General features: G+C 38.1%; 1 protein-coding gene across 2 annotated transcripts in view; it reads left to right on the forward strand.

The window, feature by feature from the left end:
- The window catches only part of Msh3 (mutS homolog 3), a 140,251-nt gene that overhangs the window by 89,129 nt on the left and 26,489 nt on the right, over positions 1-24,633 (forward strand). For both annotated transcript variants that reach the window (XM_048331084.1, XM_048331083.1), the window contains exons 19-20: positions 1,180-1,291; positions 15,066-15,223. In XM_048331084.1, coding sequence (XP_048187041.1) covers positions 1,180-1,291; positions 15,066-15,223 — 270 coding nt within the window. The remainder of the gene's footprint in view (positions 1-1,179; positions 1,292-15,065; positions 15,224-24,633) is intronic.

Consider the following 24,633-nt stretch of genomic DNA (forward strand, 5'->3'; position numbering starts at 1 on the left):
AAATTATTTAGTAGATGGATTCTAAGCTATTAGAATCCATTGGAACCAGATGGAAAATGACCAAGTCTATTTTTATACATAGTGGTGACTATCAAGGTCATGGTTGGGGGTTGATACATGACAATGACCCTGTTTTTAACAGAATCACATGCAATGAGATTTGCATGTGAACATAAATGCATGGGAGGTTGGGAATGGGAGACTGAAATCGGATCTGTTAATCTCTGGTGAGAAAGTAGAGAAGGGCAGGCTTAGAGGGTTTGAATCAATAAAGTTGTAGGTAAAAACTGATAAGAATAAGGCTTAAAGGAAATGAATAGCAAGGCAGAACATACTTTCTATGTCCAAGAAGCGAATGATTTACAAAACCATGAAAAAGATTTTCAATGAACAGAATATGAGACTTTCAGATCTTTCTGTCTTCAAATCCAACATATAATATTATGTACATTAAGGTAATAATTAAACCTGGAAATAATTTTGCCTAATTTCCTTTTAGCCTTATTGATAAAAATAATTTAAGAAGAAATAATGGATTTAAGTACAAGATAATATTTCCTAATGAATATATTATTTGATGTTAGACAAATATTAGACAAAAACATCTTAGAAAGACAGGTAGGTATTGGAGATGTGGCTCAAGTGGTCAAACACCGAGCCTAGTAAGCTCAAGCCCCTGAGTTCAAAACTCAGAGCTGCAAAAGCAAAACAAACAAACAAAAATAGGTAGGCTTCAGTAGTGGATCCATCATAAGAGTCTGCAAACATGGTACTTTATTTAGTACACTGCTATTCAGTAATCTAGTTATTGATTTATAGTTAAAAGTTAACTTTCATACTCAAAGTCTTGTGTGTGTATGCGTGTGCTAGCAATGGGGCTTGAACTCAAGAACTTGTGTTTTTGCTCAGCTTTCACACCTACAGCTGGCGCTGTATCTCTTGAGCCACACCTCCACTCCTACCCAAGCTGACTTCAAACCATGATTCTCAGCTGTCAGCTTCCTCAGTAGCTCGGGTAGGCGTGAACCACTGTGAACCACAGCCCAGCTGTGCCATGGGCTCTTCATATGTATGTTTAAGGTCTTGTCATCTGTCCTATTGCTTAGAAACAGAACTTTTTCATGCTATCTTAAAGAATTTTTGGAAGCAATTTCCATACTGATATAACTTGTTTTGCAGGCCAACTCTACAGGAAGAAAAGAAAATCATCATAAAAAATGGAAGGCACCCTGTGATTGATGTACTGTTGGGAGAACAGGACCAATACGTTCCCAATAGTACACATTTATCAGTATGTACCACATTATACTAAAAAAATAAGTAAAAGATATAACACTGATATCTAACTTTATCCAGATTTTGACTTTGGCTACTAACAGACTAATCCTGGGTATAGCTTTGTATTTGCCACTGACTGTGGAATTGGTAAATTTCCAATGAAAAATTATCTACAAATGGAAAGATGTTGTTATTAAAGGGCATTGTCTTAGTTATCCTAGGCAGTCTCTCAAAAAGTACTTTTTTTTTTTTGGCCAGTCCTGGGCCTTGGACTCAGGGCCTGAGCACTGTCCCTGGCTTCTTCCCGCTCAAGGCTAGCACTCTGCCACTTGAGCCACAGCGCCGCTTCTGGCCGTTTTCTGTATATGTGGTGCTGGGGAATCGAACCTAGGTCCTCGTGTATCCGAGGCAGGCACTCTTGCCACTAGGCTATATCCCCAGCCCTCAAAAAGTACTTTACATCCATGAATACTCAAGTATACCTACAAGGTTGGAGTCCTACCATGATTCTGCAGATTCCTATTAGCATGTAGTGTTATATGCTTTGTCTTTTGTTCTACATTTTGAAATGCTTTGTGGAAAAGCTGGAGATGTTTCCGCTGACTTTGGTAATGAGAATTTTTATCACATGAACTGGAATTCTCCTGCATAACACTGATGGTCCTACCTCCTCATTCATTTAACACATACCTCAGGGGATAAGGTGGGAATTAGGTAGTAAACAAGACATCATGGTTTCTTGCCCTTACAGAGCTGTGTGTAAGAATCAGAATATTGGAAACCTGGGTGTTGTAGGAGAAGATATCAGGTTAACCTAATGGGGAAGCATTGGGAGAGGTTTTCTAGGGCAAAGTTATTAAATGAAGAAATGTCGGCCTAAAGCAAGGAAGTGGAATAAGTATACCAGCTAAAGGAATCAGCCTGCTGAAGGAAGACAGCAGGGTGAAGATGTTGAATAAGGTTAAATTACATAGTATAAAGAAATGTTCAGAGACGAGGAAAAGGCCAATTCACTTATATACTACATTAAGAAATTCACATTCATTTCCCAAAAATATTAGCAAGTGCTTGAAGCCTAGGAAAAGAATGAACTTGTGGCAGAGTATATGTTACATCAAGTTACATTGTCAAAGCCCAAATAGAGCCAGATAGTGAAGAGGCAGGGATAGATTTTTATATTACAATAATCCTCCTATAAAACAGAAAAACCAGAATGAACTGAACTTGACTGACTTATGAGAGATGAATGGGTGTTTTAGAGAGAGATTGAGGATTCAGGGAAAGGGGATGGGCTGGTAGATGACATTATTTACTGTGAAAACCATCTGAGTGTGAATACCACATTTCAGTGATCTGGGCTCTCTATTAATTGGAAAGACAGTCTTGGCTGATAGAAGGCTTACATGTCAAAGGGGCAGACAAAGGATTTATACTTGTAAGCTTTCTGAAGTAACTGCTAAAAGAAGGGCTTCAGAGGTCTGTCTGTGTATCACCAAGCTTTAGCTGAAACGAATAGTAATACTCTGGTAACATGGAGTTTTCTTAGGCAGCCACTAGACATGGGCCTGAGTAGTGGTAGGATTCAGCCTTAAGCTTTTAGAAACTAAGCTGGGGTTTAGATTTCCTCCATAAATTATGGGTGAAATAATTTTTGATCGGAGTCTAGTGTTTTCATAGGTGATAGCTGAGTCTTAGTAGAGAAGTGTGACTAGAGTTTTACCGAGGAGTAAGTTTTTGTCTCCATAATGTAAAATAATGTGAAGATGGGGTCCCAGTGTGAGTATCAGTAGTTAAGAGAGAGATTGAATCAGAGAAAGAAATACCTGTCTTTGAGATTTCAGAGCTGGTGGTGTTCTGGTTAAGTACAAGATCCTAAGTAGGGCCATGGAAGGTCTGGATAGGGAACAGGGGGGTGGGGGGGACATCTTGGCAATTGAGACCAAGAAACAAGGTTTAGGAGAGTCATCCATGTAAATGCTGAGATCATCTAAGCGAACAGCGGGACTTGTGGTAGAAGAAGGCATTGACCCAGGAGCGTCAAGGAATGTGGACCCGAGACATGAGGTTTGTGGGTTCCTGCACTGTGGTGAGCAGAGTTGGTAAGGCCCTAAGGAAGCAAGGCATAGCTTCTGAACCCTGAGGCACAGAGGGTGGAAGGTGGCAGACAGCTCTTCTTCCAAGGAGAAACTGCAGGGAGTAACAAACTCCTGCGTTTCATTTTAAGTCAATATATGAAGGCAAAGTGTAGTAAAGTGGCTAGAAAGTAGATAGATGTGTTAGGGGATGTTTCTGAGGACTGAGATATGGGGGAGCAGTTGGAGAGTAGAGTAGAGGAGCAGCAGGATTTGGGATTGCAACAATTTTCCATCTTGGGCCGTGAACAAGGATGACAGATGTGTGGCCTGGCAGATATATCTGGCCGTGAGAGTGGTGAGTGAAATGAAAAGCTTTGATTTCCATCCATGCTAATGCTGCATTTGATACAGTGATTTTTGGGTAGTACATAGCCCATATCTTGGCCTGTTCAGGCTGTAACCAAGTACCAGAGACTCAGTGACTTAGAAACAACAGAAATATGTCCATCATAGTTCTGGAGGCTGAAAACTCCAAGATGAAGTTTCCTGTGTTGATGGGAGCCTGTTTTGTGCTTTATGGATGGTACTTTGTCACTATGTCCCCACACGGGACGAGGTGTCACATCTCTCTCAGGCTCTGATGGCTTAGTCATGTCTGAAGGCCATACCATCTAATCCCACTGCCATGGAAGTTAGGAATTCAGTGTGATTTTATGGGAGATCATTTAGACCATAATAACCCCAGGCCCAGTGTTTATGAATGTGTTAATTTTTATTAGAAAATTTGCATATTAATTTATTAAACAAGTTAATAGGTACTAATCCTTTTATTATTTTTAAAAGACTCCTATGTGAGCATAAGAAGTTCCTTTTCAGTTCCCATAATACCAGTAGATGTAGCTTTTTTTGAGAAAGTAATACAGTTCGAGCATTTCATAGGTTGGCTTAAATTTTAAGTTATAAGTCACTAAAAAATAATTTCCTGTTTCTGATTCCCATGCCCATCAACTTGATCCCAAGCATATTATCCTTGGCATTGATTTCTTTTGTTGTTTTTCTTTTTCCTTTTCTATCCCTCTGCTTTCTTTTGAACAGTGTATTATACTGTTCAATAAAGTAAGATGTGAAGAACTAAAATAGCCTTTTAATTACAAGGCTATTTTAACGAAATGTTGAATTTTTATACTTAAATCTTTACAAAATAAATGGAGTGGCTTATTTTCCTTGTAGGTACCTTAGAATATTCTAGAATATTCATTTCTTTTACATACACTTTTTTCTGACTTGAGTGGGAGTTGACATAGAACTGTTGCTATGGTGAATGCATTCTATTTTTCAGAATATAAATTTATACATAGGGATAGTGTGGAGAAAAGTTACTATGTAAAAACCTAATCTAAAATATCTAATGGCTATTAATTTATCAAATAAACCCTGAAAATAATTTCCTGAAGGTTAAATGGCACTATGGCTTTTGATAATCATGCAGTTTTAAGGCAAGGTTTTTTATATATGTAAATTATATGTGTGCCTTCAGGAATGCTCTGTTACATGAAATTACTACAGTACATCTGAACAAGCTAACTTTCTGCCCACTTTGCCTCTCCCTATTTTAAGAATTTTTTTTTTTTTTTTTGGCCAGTCCTGGGCCTTGGACTCAGGGCCTGAGCACTGTCCCTGGCTTCTTCTTGCTCAAGGCTAGCACTCTGTCACTTGAGCCACAGTACCACTTCTGACCATTTTCTGTATATGTGGTGCTGGGGAATTGAACCCAGGGCCTCATGTATAGGAGGCAAGCACTCTTGCCACTAGGCCATATCCCCAGCCCCTATTTTAAGAATATTTTAAAGCTCCCATCTCCATTTTGCTTTTTCCCTTTCCTGTTGGGATATTGTAGGTGCTAGATTGTCCGTCATACCTCCGTCTTGTCCACCTCCATTTATTCTTCAGTCTTTTCTAACTTGTGTTCTTCTTCCCTTTGAATTCATGCGGTGCATTCCAACACTTTTGGCCTTCTTCCAGTTCCCAAGTGACAGTACCTCTGGGGCTTGGCAGATGGTCTTCCCTCTGCCTACCATGTCATCTTTCCCCACCTCACACCCTCCCATCTCCCATCCACCCACAACTCACCCAGCCCCACTCGCTAGCTCAGCTTACTCTTCCCATCTTGTCTTGGATGACTCCTGGCAAGGAAGCCCCTCTGCCTCATGCCAGCCTTTCTGTATTTCTCCCCATCCTAGTCTCCATGCTTACTCCACTAAATTATAATTGCTCTTTTTGGTTTGTGTTTCCCGGCAGACTGGAAGCTTGAAGAGAACAGGGAAGCGGTCTCTCTGTGATAGGTGTAATCCTAGTGCTAGTCACATAGCCCTACCATATAGCAGGAGCCTAATCAGATTTCCTAAACCAGGATGAGCTAGATACAGTCTCCATGCCTCACTTTAAATTTTGCCCCTTTTTTTTTTTAATTCCTCCACAAAATGTTATTTTTTTCAGCATATTATATGGAGATTTCACAGTTTACAGATTAATTGCGCTGAAGAGCTAGAAGGAAAATTAGGAATCTGCGTCCCTGTCGGTGTGGGGAAATGGCCTTCCAGAGGTTTTTAGAGTTGGATAATGTTGATGGATTTCCTAAAGCACAGACACATTTGAAGGCAAGTTAGGACTTTTCTCACTTCATAGCATCCATTGAAAATGATTAGACAGCATTTTGATAGCAGTATAGAATACAGAGAGGTTGCTCAGTGCTGAAGGAGGCAGGTCAGTGGCTCTGAGTACTCCAGCACTGCCTGGCACCGTAAAGCTTAGGGGAGAGCTCTTGGCATGCCTGTAGCCCTCTGAAAAACTGAGACATCTGCTTGGAAACGCCACAGAAAGCACTGTAATCTCAACTTTCCTACAGCTGCGTGCTTACTAAACAAAACGGCTCTCTGGTGGATGGATTTTTTGGTAGCAGTGAGAGTTTGGGTGTTTGATTTGAAGTAGGCACTGCAATCTGGGTCTCAGTCCCTTCTTTGGACGTCGAGCGGTGTGTGAGACACTTCAGTCCCTAGCAGTTTGTGGTGGAGTTCGAGTGGCATGCTGACATGTTTGAGTGTTCAGAGTTGGCAGAGATGAGAACAGATTTGCAATATCTTCTTTTCTTCCAGTACAAATGCTTCTACTTGTCTTGGAAATGCTTGCATTGGTGACCTGAGAATTAATAGACTAATTAAAGTAATTCAGTACTGTTGGTCTCCATGGGTATACTGTTGCAAGGAGACTGTATTGAGGAAAAACTGTAAATGCTACAGATTGTTGATTCATTTTTTTTCCGTTAATAATAGAGCCACCCAATTTCTGCTAAAGACATGCCGTCTTTCAACAAATCTGAATCTTTTTACTTTATCTTAAATTAAGTGCAGTAACTTTTACCTTGCTCTTTGGGAGGCATATTTCAACAAAACTAAGAGTAGACAATACAACAATTAAAACTAATTGCTGATGAAGTAGGCCTGAGTGACAGCTTGTCTGCATCAACTGAGCTGCATAATATACATGTGGAAATTAAAAAATATTTGGTTCTGAAATTTATCTTGATTTTATTTATTGAAAAACACAACAATAAATCCGTGAATGAGCTGTTGACTATTTGTGTATCTAGTAACCAAGGAGAGCAATAGTAATACATACCATCAAATAATGTCTGAGCTTTAAGCTTAATTTTATTCTGTGGTTAGATTATTCTTATAGATTCGGCTGTCAGTGAGCTTTTCACATAGCAAGGTAATTGGATTATGAGCTCAAGGAGAGGGGCAGCAGATTTGATCAAGGTGTATTGTATGGATGTATGAAACGAAATGCTCCTTAACTAGTAGATGTTGATAAGCGTGTTATTAAAAAACAAGAAAAAACCTAAAGGAGAATACTAATGGTAGCTTATAGTTGCTATTAATTATCATTATTGTTGTTATTATAATTACCATTGTTTTCTGTGAGTTTTCTACTATTCTTCTCCTCTTGCTTCTGAAACTGGGACGAGGAAGAATATTGATGCAATAAATGGTTGTTTTTCTGTGTGTGTGTGTGTGTGTGTGTGTGTGTGTGTGTGTGTTCTGACTGTGCTGCTTGCTCTCTGCCCAGGATATTCCTCCTCTTTCTTCATGTCCTTTACCTATCTCCATTGAGTGAACTTCTCTTCATCCTTCAAGACCCAAGAAAGTACTGTCTCCTTCTAAGTGCCTTCACCATCACGCTATCTGGAAATCTTCCTATTCTAACACTTATCTCCTGTTTTATAATTCTTATCATGTACTACTTTTGGTGCATAGGGATGGTGGGAAGTGCTGCATGATTGTAGAAGGTATAAACTCAAATCCTCTCTTACTGTCTTCTTGTATAGGCCAGCATTCTTGCTGGGCTTGGTGTCATCATCCATAAACTGGAGGAATTGGCTTGGGTTCCAGGCAGCTCTCCTACCCAGTGCGGTGTAGGGGAACAGCATGCCCGGGTGGGAGGTATTTGGTTTGCTACCATGTCATCTCAGCTCACACCATGACTTTCAGCCTCACTGTTCCCGTTCTTGATCATCTTGTGTTAAAAGTACAAAGATGTGGCTGAGAGCTTTATCTGGAGGAGTTTCTCACTGTCACCTGCCATTGATTGACATTTTCAGAGAATAAAGTAGTTTGAAACTGCCACACTTTTCCTGCAGTGGCCTGAAGGTATTGTAAAAATAGCTCTTACCATGATTAGTATTTAAATGTTGAAGTCATCGTCTGTACCTGTCAAGGAAGAAAGCATTGTTTGCAGAAAATTCCTTGTTACTGAGGACTTAGAAATGAACATGTGACAATTTTAGATTTTAGTTTATTTTACTTTTTTGGGGGGGACTAGTGATAGAACTCAGAGCCTTCCTCTTACTTAGAAGGACTCTACTACTTGAGCTTACACCCCCAGACTAGATTTTATTTTTTTGCTATTTCATTGTGTATTTTCTGATTTTACAATTGCATGACTTTCCATTTTGCTACTATAACCAGTGATGGAGCCAAGGACCCTGAGCTGAGCTAGAATACTTCTCTTACTAAGCACTAACTCTGATTCCTGTTGTTAAGCAATGATTAGTAACATAGAAAAGAAATGTGACATGAGCCTACCTAATGGCGATGTGAGAAACTGGATCCCAGTCTTCTAACTCTATATACTTTACCATGACCTGTCTTATTTTGACAGTTTATTACATTAAGATTTAAGAAAAATACCAATTACTAATTCTCATCGGATGAAAAAAGCCTAGTTGAACAAAGAATACAAACAGTCACTTGAGAGAAAGGGTGTAGATTTTTTTTTTCTTTCTTTCTCATAGCTTGCTTGCTATGAAAAAACTCATCCTCACATGCTCACTGAGTTGGAGAACCACGATGGAGGAGATTTCTCTAAAGTTACAGCACAGCCTCAGCAGTGCACAGAGAGGGAGCCTCCTTTCTAGAATGGCTTTGATGGTTTTCACTTGGTATTGTGGACTTTACTCTATTGTTCCATTTTTATGTAATATTCTAAATATCCAGGTAACAAGATGTCACTTGGAACTTATGCAACTTTTTCCTAAATAACACAAACATGTTTGTAGTTACTTGCCCAGGATGACAATCATGAAATGACTTAACTAAATTTGATTTTTAATTGTTTTAAACATTTTGAACAGATAGAAAAAAAAGCAAAGGACCGTATTACAGATAGTGTTACCAAGTTAATGTCATTAATATTGATATTTTGTGGTAGTTTACTTAAAAAAAAAGATGCAGGTAGGTTTACATCTAATTAATTACCAACCATTTTCCTTTTCTTCCCCTCCTTTGCCTCCATGGTAGACATTATTCTTATGCATGGTTTTTATTATTTTATATAACAAGTATACATATATCTATTAGCATTATATTATTAAGTTATTTATGTCCGAAAATATATGTATCTCACTGAGTCTTATCTTTCAAAAAATTTGTTCAAACACATTTTTTTTATTGTAAAGGTGATGTAAAGAGGCGTTACAGTTACAGAGGTCAGGTAATGAGTACATTTCTTTTTGAACAGCGTCACCTCTTCCCTTTTTTTCTCCCAATTTTTTCCCTCCTGTGCTTCCACCACCCCTAAGTTGTATAGTTCATTTTTAACATTGTGTGTAGTGAATATCACTGCTGAGCTAGTTCACCTGTTGTCCCAAGTCTATCCTATTATATCAGTATTCCAATTGCTTTAATAATTTACAAATAGATTCATTTCCTAATGACAGACATTTAGTTTATTTCTGTTTTTCTTTATGGATATAAGCTATACTGCAGTGAACAATTTGATATTCACTTGTATGCTTTTCTATAGAAGATACCTTAAAAAACATTACTAACTGCCCTGACAAGTCAGGCTATTTGAGAGGCAGAGACCAGGGGTTCATGGTTCAAGGCCAGCTTGGGCCAAAATTGTTTTTAAAAGTTTACATTGCTTCCATTTCCACCATCAGCTGGATACTCCTAGAATTGCACACATTTGGGGAGGCACAAATTGGAAGGTCTCTTTCAGGCTAGCCCCTGCATTAAAAACAACAACAACAACAAACTTATCTCAAAAATAACACAAAATGGTGCAAACAGGGTGGCTCAAGTGATTAGAGAACCTGTCTAACATGTGCAAGGCGTTCAGCTCAACCACCAGTTCAGAAAGGGGAAAAGAACAGTGAGTTTTTGTGAAATGCTGGATGTGCCAAATTGTTAACTAACAGTGATTTCTAAACTGTTGTCTGTATCTTTGTCAGCATTCTATATAAGCAGTTTTAAGTCCTTAGAATCTTTATAGATGTGAAGTTATGTCTTAAAATAATTCTTTAAAAAATTTTCCCATCCATATTTCTTTTCTTTTAAAAATATCAGTTGTTTTTAACTGATAAAAATGTAAAAGTTGGGCTGGGGATATAGCCTAGTGGCAAGAGTGCCTGCCTCGGATACACGAGGCCCTAGGTTCGATTCCCCAGCACCACATATACAAAAAACGGCCAGAAGCGGCGCTGTGGCTCAAGTGGCAGAGTGCTAGCCTTGAGTGGGAAGAAGCCAGGGACAGTGCTCAGGCCCTGAGTCCAAGGCCCAGGACTGGCCAAAAAAAAAAAAAAAAAAAAAAAAAAAAATGTAGAAGTTGCTGGGAGTACAGTGCAAGTGGTACATAACTTGGCTTAGCAAGTGAGAGGACCTGATTTTAAATCCCACCACACACACGCACGCACACACACACACACACACGGACTACCATGATATTGTGATACATATGGACATTGTATAGTGTTTAAATCAGGGTAAACCTATCTGTATCCTCAAGTGTTTATCATTTCTTTATGATGATAGTATTTATAATCTTTTCTTCTGGCTAGTTGAAATATATAGTACATTATCAATATCTACAGTTGCCTTACTGTGCAACAGCGCACCAGAACTATTTACTCCTGTTGAACTGCAACTTAGTACCCACTGGTCAAACCTTTCTCCATCCTTCCTTTCTGTCCCCTCTATTTCCTTCAACCTCGGATAATCACCGTACTACTCTCAGTTCCAGTAAGATCAACTTTTTTCTATTCCCTATTTGAGTCTGGTCATGTGATACTTGCCTTTCTGTGCCAGGCATATTCCACTTAACCTAATCATCTCAGTTCCATCCATGTTTTTGCAAATGACCGGGTTTCTCATCCATTCTTCTGACTGAATAGTATTCTATTGCAGTGTGTGTGTGTGTGTGTGTGTGTGTGTGTGTGTGTGTGTGTCTTAGTTATCTCCATCTCTTAGTTATCATGAATAATGCTGTAATACACATGGGAGTGTAGGTTTCTCTTTAATATATTGGTATCATTTCCTGTGGGCACTTACCAGGCATTCCTTGGAGTCTTTTTTTTGCCGGTCCTGGGCTTTGGACTCAGGGCCTGAGCACTGTCCCTGGCTTCTTTTGCTCAAGGCTAGCACTCTGCCACTTGAGCCACAGCACCACTTCTGGCCGTTTTCTATATATGTGGTGCTGGGGAATCAAACCCTGGGCTTCATATATACGAGGCAAGCACTCTTGCCACTAGGCCATATTCCCAGCCCCTTATTCCTTTAGATAAATATTGAGAATAATTTTTAGGTCCCTTAACTGATGCTGTGCATAATATTTTTTCCTGACTAATAATATGCTTTTTAACCTTTTGTATTTTTTCCTCTACAAATATTGTATTTGTATCCTATGCCCATCTTCCATGGTCTTAGTGTTATTGACATGTAGGCGTTATGTATTCTCGATGGCTTCTTTGTTGTATGCCTTTCCATTTTTTGGATTCCTTTGTCATAAAGGACTTACCCCATATCACAGTGTGTCTGTTCTGTTGGTCAATATCTGAATTACTTCCAATTTGAGACTATTGTGAAAAGTACCACTGTGAACAATCTTTTACTCATCTTTTATTAGGCATCATCTTTGGCAACATACCTGGGAACAGAATTGTTTTGTTGTTCTATTTTCTTCCATCTTGATGTCATTAAGCTTTTCTCCTATGATGGCTTTTCCTGTTGTGTTCTCCCATCCATCTAGATTCAACGTAGGGGAATTGTATGAGACCCTGGCCTCTTTAAGCTCACATGGTTACCCAAGTTTGCCACACTTGTTTAATGAATATTGCATCTTTTTTGTTTATTTGTTTGTTTGTAATCCCCCTTCTACACCACATTACTGTATTATAACAACATCCCTCCCAGTTGTGCTTTGTCCAAAGTATATGAACTTTCCTTAGGATTTTACTGCATCAAATAAATTTTTTATTAGCATCTGCTAACCATGTTGCTGCTTACTAGATTAGTTTGTGAGAATGGATTCATTTCTTTTTTAAAAAACAATTTCTATTAACAAATATCATACTTAAAAATGCACATACAAGTCATAAACATACAGTTTAAGGGAATTCTTCAAAGTGTATACACTAAAATATCCAGTACCCACATGCAGAAATACATGAGTAGAAAAGAACATGAGTAGAGTAGAATAGAACATGAGTAGAATAGAATGAGTAGAATAGTAGACTAGAACACATTCTAGAAGGCCTCTTCTAAAGTAGAGGAGCTCTTTCTAGTAACTATTTGCCCCCTCCTCCCAATAATCATTGTCCTCATTTCTTTTACAGTGGTTTTGTCTGATTTTGAACTTTATATGAATTGGAACATCAACATACCTTCTGTCTGACTGGCTTATTTGGATCTACATTGGTTTTAGGAGATTTACCTGCATTTTGCATGTGGTTTATTTCTGTAATCATATCAAATTCTCTTATGAATATATCATAATTTATCTGTCTCACTATTGGCAAACACTTGAAGTACTTCCAATTTGAGGCCATTATAAAAAGTACTGCTGCAAACAGTCTTTCATTTATCTTTTGTTATGTATCATACACTTTTCTACTTGGCATGTATGTGGGAGCAGAATTGTTTGGCTATGTTTATTTTCAGCCTCAGTAGATACTGCTGAAGTTTTCCAAAATGTTTTACAGTTTACTCCCTTAACAGTTGAATAAGAATTTCAGTTCTTCGCAGATCTTTGCCCCAAATTGCCAAAACGCAAATGGGCTGGTGGAGTGTCTCAACTGGTAGAACACCTGCCTAAGAAAGAAGAGACTCTGATTTCAAACCATGATATTCTCTTCTCCCTCAAAAAGGAAATCTATGCCTCCCCCCAAATCATAACTTATCTGTATTGTCATTGTTTTTCTTTTAAACATATAATCTACCTGAATTTGTGTATTATTTATAGTCTAAGGGAGAAAGGTCACTTTTTTTAAAAAGTATTTATGGACACTATGTAGACCCTGTACTAGTTCTTAAGAACATCATTCTTTACCATAGCTGCTGTGTTGTTCCTTTGGTCAAAATGTATACATGTCAATCTGTTTCTGGATTCTTTTATATTCTGTTGGTATAATTATATGTCTTTATACCAAATTATACTGTCTTAATTATTGTAGCATTATAATATTGAATGACACCTCTGTCCCTGGCTTGTGATTTTATTCAGCAGTTTTGCTTATAGATGTATTGGTCCATAATTTCTCTTTTTAGTATTGTTCTTTTCTGGTTTTGGCACCAATATTATGTTGACCTTTTCAAGTGATTTGGAAAATGTTCCTTCTGTTCTGTTCTCTGGAAGAATTTTTATAGTATTGTGGCTATTTCTTAAGTGTTTTTAAGAATGCCATGGGGATGTTAACTATGTTGTTTTTTCTTGGAGGAGGTCTTTTAATTACAGATTTATGTTCATATTAATAGATGTAGGATTATTAGTGCTTCCATTTCTTGTGTCACTCTGCCATTTAAAAACTTGTTTATTTAATCAAAAAATTTCAAATACTTGGTTATGCTAAATATTTGTCTATTAATAAGCTTATTTTTTGTAATTTTGCTAGCACTTTTATTTTCATCATTAGTCTCATCTTTATGCTCATACCACACTTCTCTGTTCTTACTAAACTACAGATTCACTCCAGTTCTTTTCAGTAGCAAAGATTCTGTGCTTCATATAAATATACATGGAGCCATCAGAAAGATGGCTCCAGGAAGAGCAGCATCTCTAGCATTAGAATTAGGATATGAGGCAGTTTTAGGGGTAGAACACATTTTCAGTCTTTTTCTCTCAAGTGTCAGCTTTCATAATGGTCTGTTTTGAACCTTCATTATTTGCATGAAGTTTCTCAACTCCTCTTGCTGCTTTGTACCTTGTTTCTTGGTGCCTTATGGCCTTTTTTTGTAATTCTTTAATTCCTCTACTATACTTCAATTGAGTGGACCTGCTGTGGTTCTCAGTTAATCCCAAGTGATTATAGATTGGCCTTATTTGGGAAGCACTTCCATGCTTGGCCCTCTGACCAGTTTCAGATTGGTTCCTCTTGTCAGGTAGCCATTGTCATAGACCACGGGCACTTCACAGTGACTCCCCTGCTGAGCACTGTGGTTGGACAAGAGTCAATCTGCACATGGCAAGTACTATAATCGATTAATACAAGGGCATTCTAACAACTTCAGTCATACTAATAGTTACAGCTCTTCTGCCTCTTTCACCTGCTTTGAAAATGCCAATGAATAATTAAATTCTAGAATTTAGTGTTGTAAACTTCTTTTAGTAGTCATTTGCCTATGACTGAAAAGTTCATATGCTGCCAATCAAAACAGAGCCATGGGCAATAAGAAATTTAATCCTTATGTTTTGAAGATGGACAAGTGAATCAACAAGATTTTAAAATATAAGCATATGAAAAAACGCTCACATAGACAGATTAGAAAATGTTTAGCGAGAAAGCTATAGGGATTGTGCAGTTCCAGTTACTTTCTATTTCCTAGAAGTAGATGTGAATAAATGCTAAGAATTTATTTTTCTGCAGTATCATAGTTTAGGCTCTTTGTGATTCATGTTGATAACTGCTTCCATGGTTCAAAGCCAGCCCAGGCAATAAAGTCTGTGAGACTCTTAACCACCAATTAACCTCTCAAAAAAAAACTGGAAGTGGCGCTGTGGCTCAAGGGGTAGAGCAACTAGCCTTGAGCACAAAGAGGCTCAGGGACAGCACCCAGGCCCTGAGTTCAAGCCCCACAACTGACAAAAAAAAAAAGAACAAGTTGCAGATGTTGCATTAAAACCCATTTGGTACAGCAAATGAAATTCCTTTTTGATTTCTAGGAGGACTCAGAGAGAGTAATGATAATTACTGGACCAAACATGGGTGGAAAGAGCTCCTACATTAAACAAGTTGCACTGATTACCATCATGGCTCAGATTGGTTCCTATGTTCCTGCAGAGGAAGCAACAATTGGGATTGTGGATGGCATTTTCACCAGGTAAAAACATTTATGCTGTTTGAATATAGCTCTGAAAATAAGTCATGCCCACATTATTACATGAATTTAGATGAATAGATTTACTCCTACAAAGCTTAGGAGCTTACATGATTTTTGTCATGTACATCAATATTAGAAAAAAACCTAGGAGATTATTTTTCCCATTAATTTTCAAGTCTTCAATGAGTGAAGCAAATTCTTGTGGAGAAAAATCAACTTTCCAGGGTGGAAGGCTTGGAGACCTGGTAGGGAGGCTGTGTTACAGCACAGTGTGAAAACTGGTCCCTTCGCAGGATCTAGGTGGAGCCTTTGGTAGAAAGTAACACAGCCCAGCCAAGACCATTTAATCCAGACTCCTTTCTGCCCTTCCAACATTGTGTGTAACTGACTTTGGTTTCCTAACTTCAATATGAACTTTAATTTCATACATCTTAGGAATATGAGCCAAATATCCTGGTTTCATTAAAATGAATATATAGTTTTCTATCTCATACTGTGTGATTTATCACTTCGTAAAGTAACCATCTTTCTTACACTGCAAGCTTTTTCAAAAATAAGAGTCTACATGTATATAGTGAAACTGTATACAAAGGTTCTGAGCTGTTATCCAGCTTCATATTGATGTAATTATATATTTGTCAGAGTGTGTTACATGCTAATAATCTGACCTTGAATAGACACTGACATACCTTAAAATCTGGTTTTCTATCTGAAAGAGCAGAGCCGTGTAACGTTTTTACCCCACGAGTGGTATTCTTCTGTGCATAGATTCTAAGTGACCTCAACACAAGAAATTTAAAGAATCTTTCTTTTGTTGTTAAAATTATAATTTATTTTCTATTTTGTAAAGAAAAAATATACAAAACATTTAATTTTGGAAACTAGTAGAAAACCTGCAGATAAATTTTATGAAGAAGAAGAAAAGGGTAAAATCTTGGTCAGCATAAGATTGTCTGATAGAGAATTTTGGTATTGGGCAAAATGTCAATTAGTGTTCGCAGATAGAAGTAATAGAATTTAAAATAAAGATTTCTTTTGCTAATAGCAAGAAAGCAAAGTAAATAGGTAGAGTACTACACTGCCTGTGATATTTCAGGGTTCTGAAGTCTCATTGGCATTTCCTCAAAGATGTGATACCATTACTGCAACTCCAGACATCACAGCCATATTTGTATGAAGCAAAATGGAGAAAACGGCCACAACTTACTTATAGCAGCACAGCAATATACCTTTCAGAGCCTCCTAGGACACTTCCAATTAAATTTTATGAATTAGTGTCATGTGGCCTTAGTAGCAAACAAAATAAGAGTTCTGTGTTTTTCAGCTTTTATTTATTTATTTATTTTTGGCCAGTCCTGGAGCTTGAACTCAGGGCCTGAGCACTGTCCCTGGCTTCTTTTTGCTTAAGGCTAGCACACTACCACTTGAGCCACAGCGCCACTTCTGGCCTTTTCTATATATGTGGTGCTGAGGAATCGAACCAAGGCCATATTCCCAGACCATCAGCTTTTATTTTTATTTATTTATTTTAGCACCATGCTCAGGCAATATAAAGACAACCTTGGATAGATTAGCTTAAATATTTCTATAAACTCTTGATATAATTTTATTTTCTTGTTTGCTTTTATACTTGCCTTGTGTCACTTACTTGCTTAATTCTGAATTTATTTGATATGTTTCATCCTTTGTTTTCTGTTCTTGCTTTGTAATTATTGTTGCTATTGTGGTTTCATTTTATTACATTATGTATGTTTATATGATTGATAGTTATAGTTATGTATTTTGTGAGATGGACGCTTCACACAGCTTGGCCTGAGTGTTAGAGATGTCCTCCTTCTGCCCACGCTAGCAGAGATTGCCATCCCTCTCAGATGTTGATAGTTTTTGTTTTTTTGTTTTCTGTGTATGTGGTGCTGAGGAATGGAATCCAGGAATTAGTGCATACTGGGCAAGCATTCTGCCACTAAGCCACATTCCCAAGCCCAGATGTTTATAGTTTAGTTTAATCTTCAGCTTTTATAACGGAATTAGCGAGTGACAAAGTATTTGGGAATGGATTCAGTGGTAACCAGAAAGTAGCATCTGCCAAAAGGAATTAAACATGAATATTAGTAATATTAATAGCTTGTCATCTTAATGATGATAATGTATTTAAAATATTTGTATGATAACATTTCTTATTCATGTTGAGGCACTATTTTGTGCCATTTAGTAGAGTTTAAATAAATAAAGCATAAGCCTTTAAATAAAGGCTTTAAATAAAGCATAAGCCTTCTGAAAAGGAGAAAGAATACTAATTTCAAAAAAATTTGAGTGTTTAGTTTATTCATTCACCTAACATATACATGGGGCTGGGAATGTGGCTTAATGGCAGAATGCTGGCCTAGCATTCATGAAGCCTTGGGTTCAATTCTTCAGTACCATATAAACAGAAAAAGCCAGAAATGGTGCTGTGGCTCAAGTGGTAGAGTGATAGCCTTGAGCAAAAGAAGCTCAGGGGCAATGCCAGACACTGAGTTCAGGTCCCAGCACTGGCAAAACAAAACATGTACCTGAGCATCTGACATATGATAGAGCTGGGAATATGAGCAACCACAGCTTCCATTCATATGAAATGTAACCTTAAGGAGGAAAAGAACAGCCTTAACCCGACAGTCTTATAGTGACATATGTACAGCTGTGGCAGTGTACAAGGGCATGTACAAGGAAATGTAACAATCTGTGATCAGGAATATGAGCTAGTCAGGGAGTTGGGAAGAGGCTTCCCTGAGCAGGCGACTTCTGAGGGTTCATCCGAAGGATGAGTTAACTAATCAAAAAAGGAAGGAAATGTTTCACACTGAGGGAACAGCATGTGCAGTGTCTTCAGCATCAGAAAGGGCATGGTGAGACCAGGCTCTGAAGTGGCCCCATGGAGAGCAAGATTGTAGACAAAGCAGAATAGATGGGGACAAGTTACCCAGAGCTTGGCTATGTTTGGAAATTCTAGTGTGTCATAAAATGGCACGGGCCTCCCAGGCCAAGAGAATTTCAGCTAGCTCAGAACTCATCATGGGGCTTTGCCTTCATGACCTCATCAAACCTTAATCTCCTCCCAAATACCTCACCTCCAAATACCATCAATATGGATTTGGGGATGAAGATTCCAACACATAAACCTTGGAGGACATATTCAGATATTAAGGGTGATTTTTTCATAGATTCTGACTTTATTTCTGTACATCAGAAGGAGAATTACTTTGAGTCATCCAGACAAAGAGAGAGAGAGAGAGAGAGAGAGACAGACAGACAGAGAGAGAGACAGACAGAGAGACAGACAGACAGAGAGAGAGAGCACGCACTACTATGTGAGCAGTTAAATGGAAAATTTAGAGTTCAGGGGAAGAGATAAAAAGTAAACACATAAATGTGTTGTAAGAACTGCAAAGGTGAGTGAATGATAATGGAAGTTCCAGTGTAGATGAGATCATCTTGATAGAACATGAAGAAAAGTAATGTGTCAAGACAACCTTTAAACTACTAGTGTTTCATAGCTGAGTAAGGAAACAAACAAAGAAGTAGCTAGAGCAATGGGAAAAACCAGGGTGAGGCAGCAGATTAAGGCAGTGTGTCACAACTCAGGCAACATTTCTACTTGCTTTATATATATCCCCTAATATATATAGGGAGTTTTCCAAAATCTAGGCTAAATTGAGGATTGGAATTGTTAGATTATAAAGAACATACATCTTTCATGTTCTCCAAAGAGGCTATACCAGTTTAGAATCACTAGTGTGTAACATTTGTCCTCATGCTTCAGATTAACTTAGGATAAGAAATATGTATTGGATGCGGTTTCTTTCTATATATTCCTGCATTGCTCATAAGAACATTTCAACTCATGTTATTTAATGTCCTTTACATGAAGTGCCATCTGGTAGGTTTTTGTTGGTGTTAATGCTGGGGAATTTTTTTTCTCTCCATGTGCATACTGTGATTATTTACAAAAGGATTTGAAGCAACTTATTGGCCTTCCCTGACAAAATGTCAGGCTTCCTAGTGTCAGCCAATGGCTTCAGTTCCTTTTTGTCTTGTCTGCAAGACAGCACGAGCTAACTTCAAAGCTCAGGTATGGAAACAAATTTAGTTTAGTTTTTCCCTTTATATTCTTCCATGGGAGAATTTCTCTAGTAGAATTGTTAGAATAGCTGCTTGTTAAAAATGCTACTTTCTAAGCCCAATCATAATTGGAATCTGTTCAAGTGGTACCCAAGAATTGGTATTTTAAAATTTTTTCACATCAGATTTGAGAATCTCCTATGTGGTTTGATGGTTTGTAATCTTTTTTTTTTTTCTTGTTGTTGGTTGTGGGGCTTGAACTCAGGGCCTGGGCACTGTCCCTAAGCCTCTTTGTGCTCAAGGCTCTTGCTCTACCATTTGAGACACAGTGCCACAGTTTTTGAGTGGTTAATTGGAGAGTCACATGGTGACTTTTCTTTCTGGGCTGGCTTTGAACTGTGACCCTCAGAGCTCAGTCTTCTGAGTAGCTAGGATTATAGGCGTGAGCCACTGAGGCCTAGCTTGGTTTGTAATCTTAATTTCATATTTGTTGTAATACTTCTATTAGAAATATATTGTTCTTATGAGTCACTTTGTTGTTATTCAAAAATCTTGTGGTCCCTGGGACAGTATTGCACGTTATAATCTAGCAGATTTAAATATTTGCACAAAATATGGCTCATATTTTAAATTGTTTATTTTTGTGTTATCAGTGGACAATTAGAATGCTAGTCTTAAATTTGTAGGTTCCATAATTGTTCATTGACTGTCTACTGTGTATTCTGGAGTGTTGTATAGAAAGAAGTACATGGATGTAAAGCCGCAGACAGATAAGGTTACGAATCTTTTTTTCCAAATATGATGTCACATGAACAATTACATTTTAAAGTTTAATTTAATTTATTTTTATTCATGGCCCTAGTATTTTAAGTATAGAGCCTCGTGCTTACAAGGCAGGCACTCTACCACTTGAACCAGAGGTGCAGCTTCTTTTGCTTTCATTGTTTTTGTTTTGTTTTGCCTTGGTCCTTGCATTTATGCTGTCTTCCCATTTGAAGGTAAGATGATAACTTCATCCTGCCGGGAATACTTTTTATTGGGCTAGATGAAGATTTACAAACTTGTTTTGCTCTGAGTGGCCTTGAACCTTGAATCTCAGCCTCCCTTGTAGCTGAGATGACAGACTCGAGCCATCCCTCCTGGTTAGATTTGTGTTTTTAGGTAGACTTTGGGCAAATATGACTCTATGTGGTATATTTATATTAGTGTATTGCGATACACACATGTACCAGTGAAGTGTTTCTCAATGATGTTCCCAAAGATCATTAACATCTTTGTTGTTTGTTATCCTGATGAATGCAAAGTGAAGCTGCACTCACTCTTTTAGACTCAGTAATTAAATTTTAGAAAGCAATGGATTATAAAGTCTGGCTAGAAAACAGTTTGAAAAAAAGCAATACCATAGCTATCTCTGCATTGTTTATTTCTATTTCTGTCAATTGAGTGTCGGTGGAAAGGAATATTTACATTAACTGTACTCTAGTTAATAATTTTCATGCTGTGCCACCCACACTAACTCAGTTTTCTGGCCTCCAGCTACACTCAGTGTTGTGCATTCACAATGACACGGTCATGTTTATCTTGAAGTAGAATTGAGAGGTAATAGACGCTCGGATGTTTACATTATGGTACTGCAAATGTTGGCTTTTGACCATGTATCTGGTTTGTTCAATTTAGTTGAATTCATCAAATATTTATCGAGTGTCTATGGTGAAGGATTTGTGCTGTATACACAATGCATTCTTTCAGGGGCAGAAGGAAAACACCTTGAATCAGTGCACATCTCCTAACTGGTAGTAAATACTGCACAGAAAACCACATGATCAGTGACATTTTTTCTGAATGAGTTAGTTGTTAGGATTTTATTGGCATTGAAAGTGTTGCCTCAGGAATGTGGCTGTGTTTTATGTAGCTCCTTTAATTGTGTGTAACAAACATGAAAAATCTCATCACCCAAAGGTTGGGTTTGGTTTTAAATTCAGAACCTGGCAAGTCCTTTATGGGTACTGTTAGACTAGATATGATAAAGCATACCTTCCATCTCTAGTTTGATAAAAGATCTTAATATTCATGAGCACTTTTGAGTACACATCAGAATGAAGAAAAGCATACAGGAAAACACTACTCTCTCCTCTTCATTCACCTGTCAAATGACATCTTGATTGCTTCTAAAATTTGCCAGTTATGTATGAATAAAGATGCTACAAACATAATTGTACAGGTTTTTCTATGGACATAAGCTTTAAATTCTCGTAGGTATATATCAAGGAGCATGATTACTGATATGCATGGTACTGTATGTTCAGTTTTGTAAGGAATGGGATTTTACCGTTTTACATTGCTACCAGTGAGAGTGCCTATCGGTCCGTATCTTCTCCAGCACTTGCTGTTCTGGACTTTCTGCGGTCTCATAAGTTCTTTTGCATGTCTTTGGTCATACATTGTGGCACATTTTTCATATGCTTATTTATCCCTCTGTGTATCTTTTTTTGAGATAAGGACCATTAATAATAAAAATATATCAAGTAATCGTAAAATATTAAATCAAGAAGTCTGAAGGTTTTGTGTAGCAATAGACAGTGCTTGCCTAGCATATGCAGGGCCCTGGGTTTGATCCCTGTCAGCGCAAAATGGTGTGAACCTAAACAAGGTATTTGGAGGAGAGGGACCATAGAAGGTGATGGAAGGTGAGAAGGACCAAAGGGGATTGTATACATGTGTGGAAATACCATCACAAAACCTGTCATTTGTACAGAAAAAAAAAAAGAGGCTAGGTATGGTGGCTCAAACCTATAATCCCAGCTACTTCATAGGCAGAGATTGGATTTGAGGATAGTGCAGGCAGAAAGTTCAAAAGACTCTACTTAAGCCAGTGGTGGGTTTGGTGGGCGCTGTGCTTATCATCCCAGCTATGTGGCAAAGCATGCTGGCTGGATGCAGAGGCACGTGCCACTCAGTCAAACTGTGCAGGGAAGCACAAATAGGAGAAATTGAGGTACAAGTTGGCCTGAACATAAAGACAGGTCCTATCTCAAAAAAATTGCCACCACAAAGAGGCCTGGTAGAATGGCTCAAGGGTTAAGAGTGCCTGCTTAGCAAGTACAAAGCCTTTCAAACCCCAGTACTGAGGAAGAAGGAAGGAAGGAAAGGGGAGGGAGGGAGGGAAGGAGGGAAGGAAGGAGGGAGGGAGGGAGGAAGGAAGGAAGGAAGGAAGGAAGGAAGGAAGGAAGGAAGGAAGGAAGGAAGGAAGGAAGGAAGGAAAATAGGGAGGGAGGGAAGGAATGAATCTTGTTTATTTTTTATTTTGTCTGGAATGTTGTTTTCAGATTTATTAATATTTATGTATTTTTTGAGACATTCTTGCTGTGTGGCCCAGGCGGGCCAAGTCCAGGCTGGCTTCGAACTCCTAATCCCCTTGCTTGCCTCTTGAGTATAGGGTTGCAGTCATACACCACCACAGCCAGCCATATTTATTAGTTTTTAAAATTGTAACATGACAGTTTATAACTATGAAAGTTACAGGCTCCAAATAGATGGATGTGGGAATACAATATATAAAAATTAAGTAGAGCTAAGTTATTATATAAACTCAAATACTTTGCTTTTTGTGGTGAACACATTTGAAATTTACTTGAGTGTTCAAATGTAGAGCACTCTATTATTAACTATATTAACCACACTGTGCAATAATAGAACTTTTGAAAGTCCATTTTTTCAACTGAGATTTTGTACACAGTCCTTCTATACCCCAGCTACAGTAACTAACACTCTATTCTGGCATTATTTGGTGCACCTTCCTTCTGTTGTCTTGCATAATATTTTATAATACCATTTGTGTTGTCATAACTGACAAGTATCTTTTATTAAGGTTGAATAGTATTCCCTTTCATAGATGCCAGTTTTTATTTATCTATTCATCTGCTGGTGGTTATTAGCCAATGTAACCCATAATGTGGCTATTCTGAGTAGGGCCACAGTAAATGTGGGAGTGCAGACATATGCTGGTTCTATTTTAGCCTTTTTAGGAGTCTCCATACATTTTTCCACAACAGCTGAACAAATTCACATTCCTACCAACAATATATATGAGTTTCCTTTTCTCTCTTTCCTCACCAACATCTGTCTTTCTTCTTTTTTGATAAAAGCCATTTTGACAGTTGTGAATGGGTATCTCATGGTTTGAATTTGCATCTCCCTAATGGCTTGTGATACTGAACATTTTTTCATATAGCTATTGGCCATCTGTCTTCTGATACACATCTATTAATGTTGTTTTGCCCCAGCTTTTTGTGTTGTTGGTACTGGGCTTTTAACTCAGGCCCTTCTGCTTGGTAGATCTGAACCATGGTGGCTCTGCTTGTTTGCTGGCCTTGTGAAAGGTCTTGTGAACTTTTCTGCCTTGGACTGGCCTTGATCGTTCCATTCTGTTTCTTGAGTAAGTAGGAGTATAGGTACAAGCCATTGGCACTGGCAGCTTTTCCTCATTTTAAAAAATGAGACCTAGGGCTGGGAATATGGCCTAGTGGTAAAGTGCTCACCTCATATACATGAAGCCCTGGGTTCGATTCCTCACCACCACATATATAGAAAAAAAGCCAGAAGTGGCACTGTGGCTCAAGTAGTAAAGTGCTAGCCTTGAGCAAAAAGAAGCCAGGGAGGGACAGCACTCAGGCCCGGAGTTCAAGCCCCAGGAATGGCAAAAAAAAAAAAAAAAAAAAAAAGAGGCCTTTTGTTTTTCTGCTATTGAATATTTTGTGCTCCTTATATATTTTAGGTAATGACCTTTATGGGATGAATGGTTATTCATGGTGCAAAACTTAAAACTATAGAAAAGCTTGAAAAGGGTGGGAAAAGTCATCTAGATTGTGAACATCGTTGTTTAGGTGTATGCTAGTTTAGTTTAAGTTTTTTGTTTGTTTGTTTGTTTGTTTGAGACAGAATCTTTGTAGCCCAGGTAGGCCTTGAACTCTCAATCCTTCTACTTTAGCAACCAAGTCCTGGGATTACAGGTCTCCACTAATCTGCCCTGACCCAGGTGTTCGTAAAATGTGTATATGTAGTTTTAAAGTATTTGCAATTTCCTTCTATTTGTGTTTTAATATTTCCATTTAATTAAGAAACATAGATTTTATTTTATTTTATTTTATTTATTTATTTTTTTGGCCAGTCCTGGGGTTTGGACTCTGGGCCTGAGCACTGTCCCTGGCTTCTTTTTGCTCAAGGCTAGCACTCTGCTACTTGAGCCACAGCGCCGCTTCTGGCCATTTTCTGTATATGTGGTGCTGGGGAATTGAACCCAGGGCCTCATGTAT

The sequence above is a fragment of the Perognathus longimembris genome, chromosome 22, assembly GCF_023159225.1.
Source record: "Perognathus longimembris pacificus isolate PPM17 chromosome 22, ASM2315922v1, whole genome shotgun sequence".
Lineage (NCBI taxonomy): Eukaryota > Metazoa > Chordata > Mammalia > Rodentia > Heteromyidae > Perognathus > Perognathus longimembris.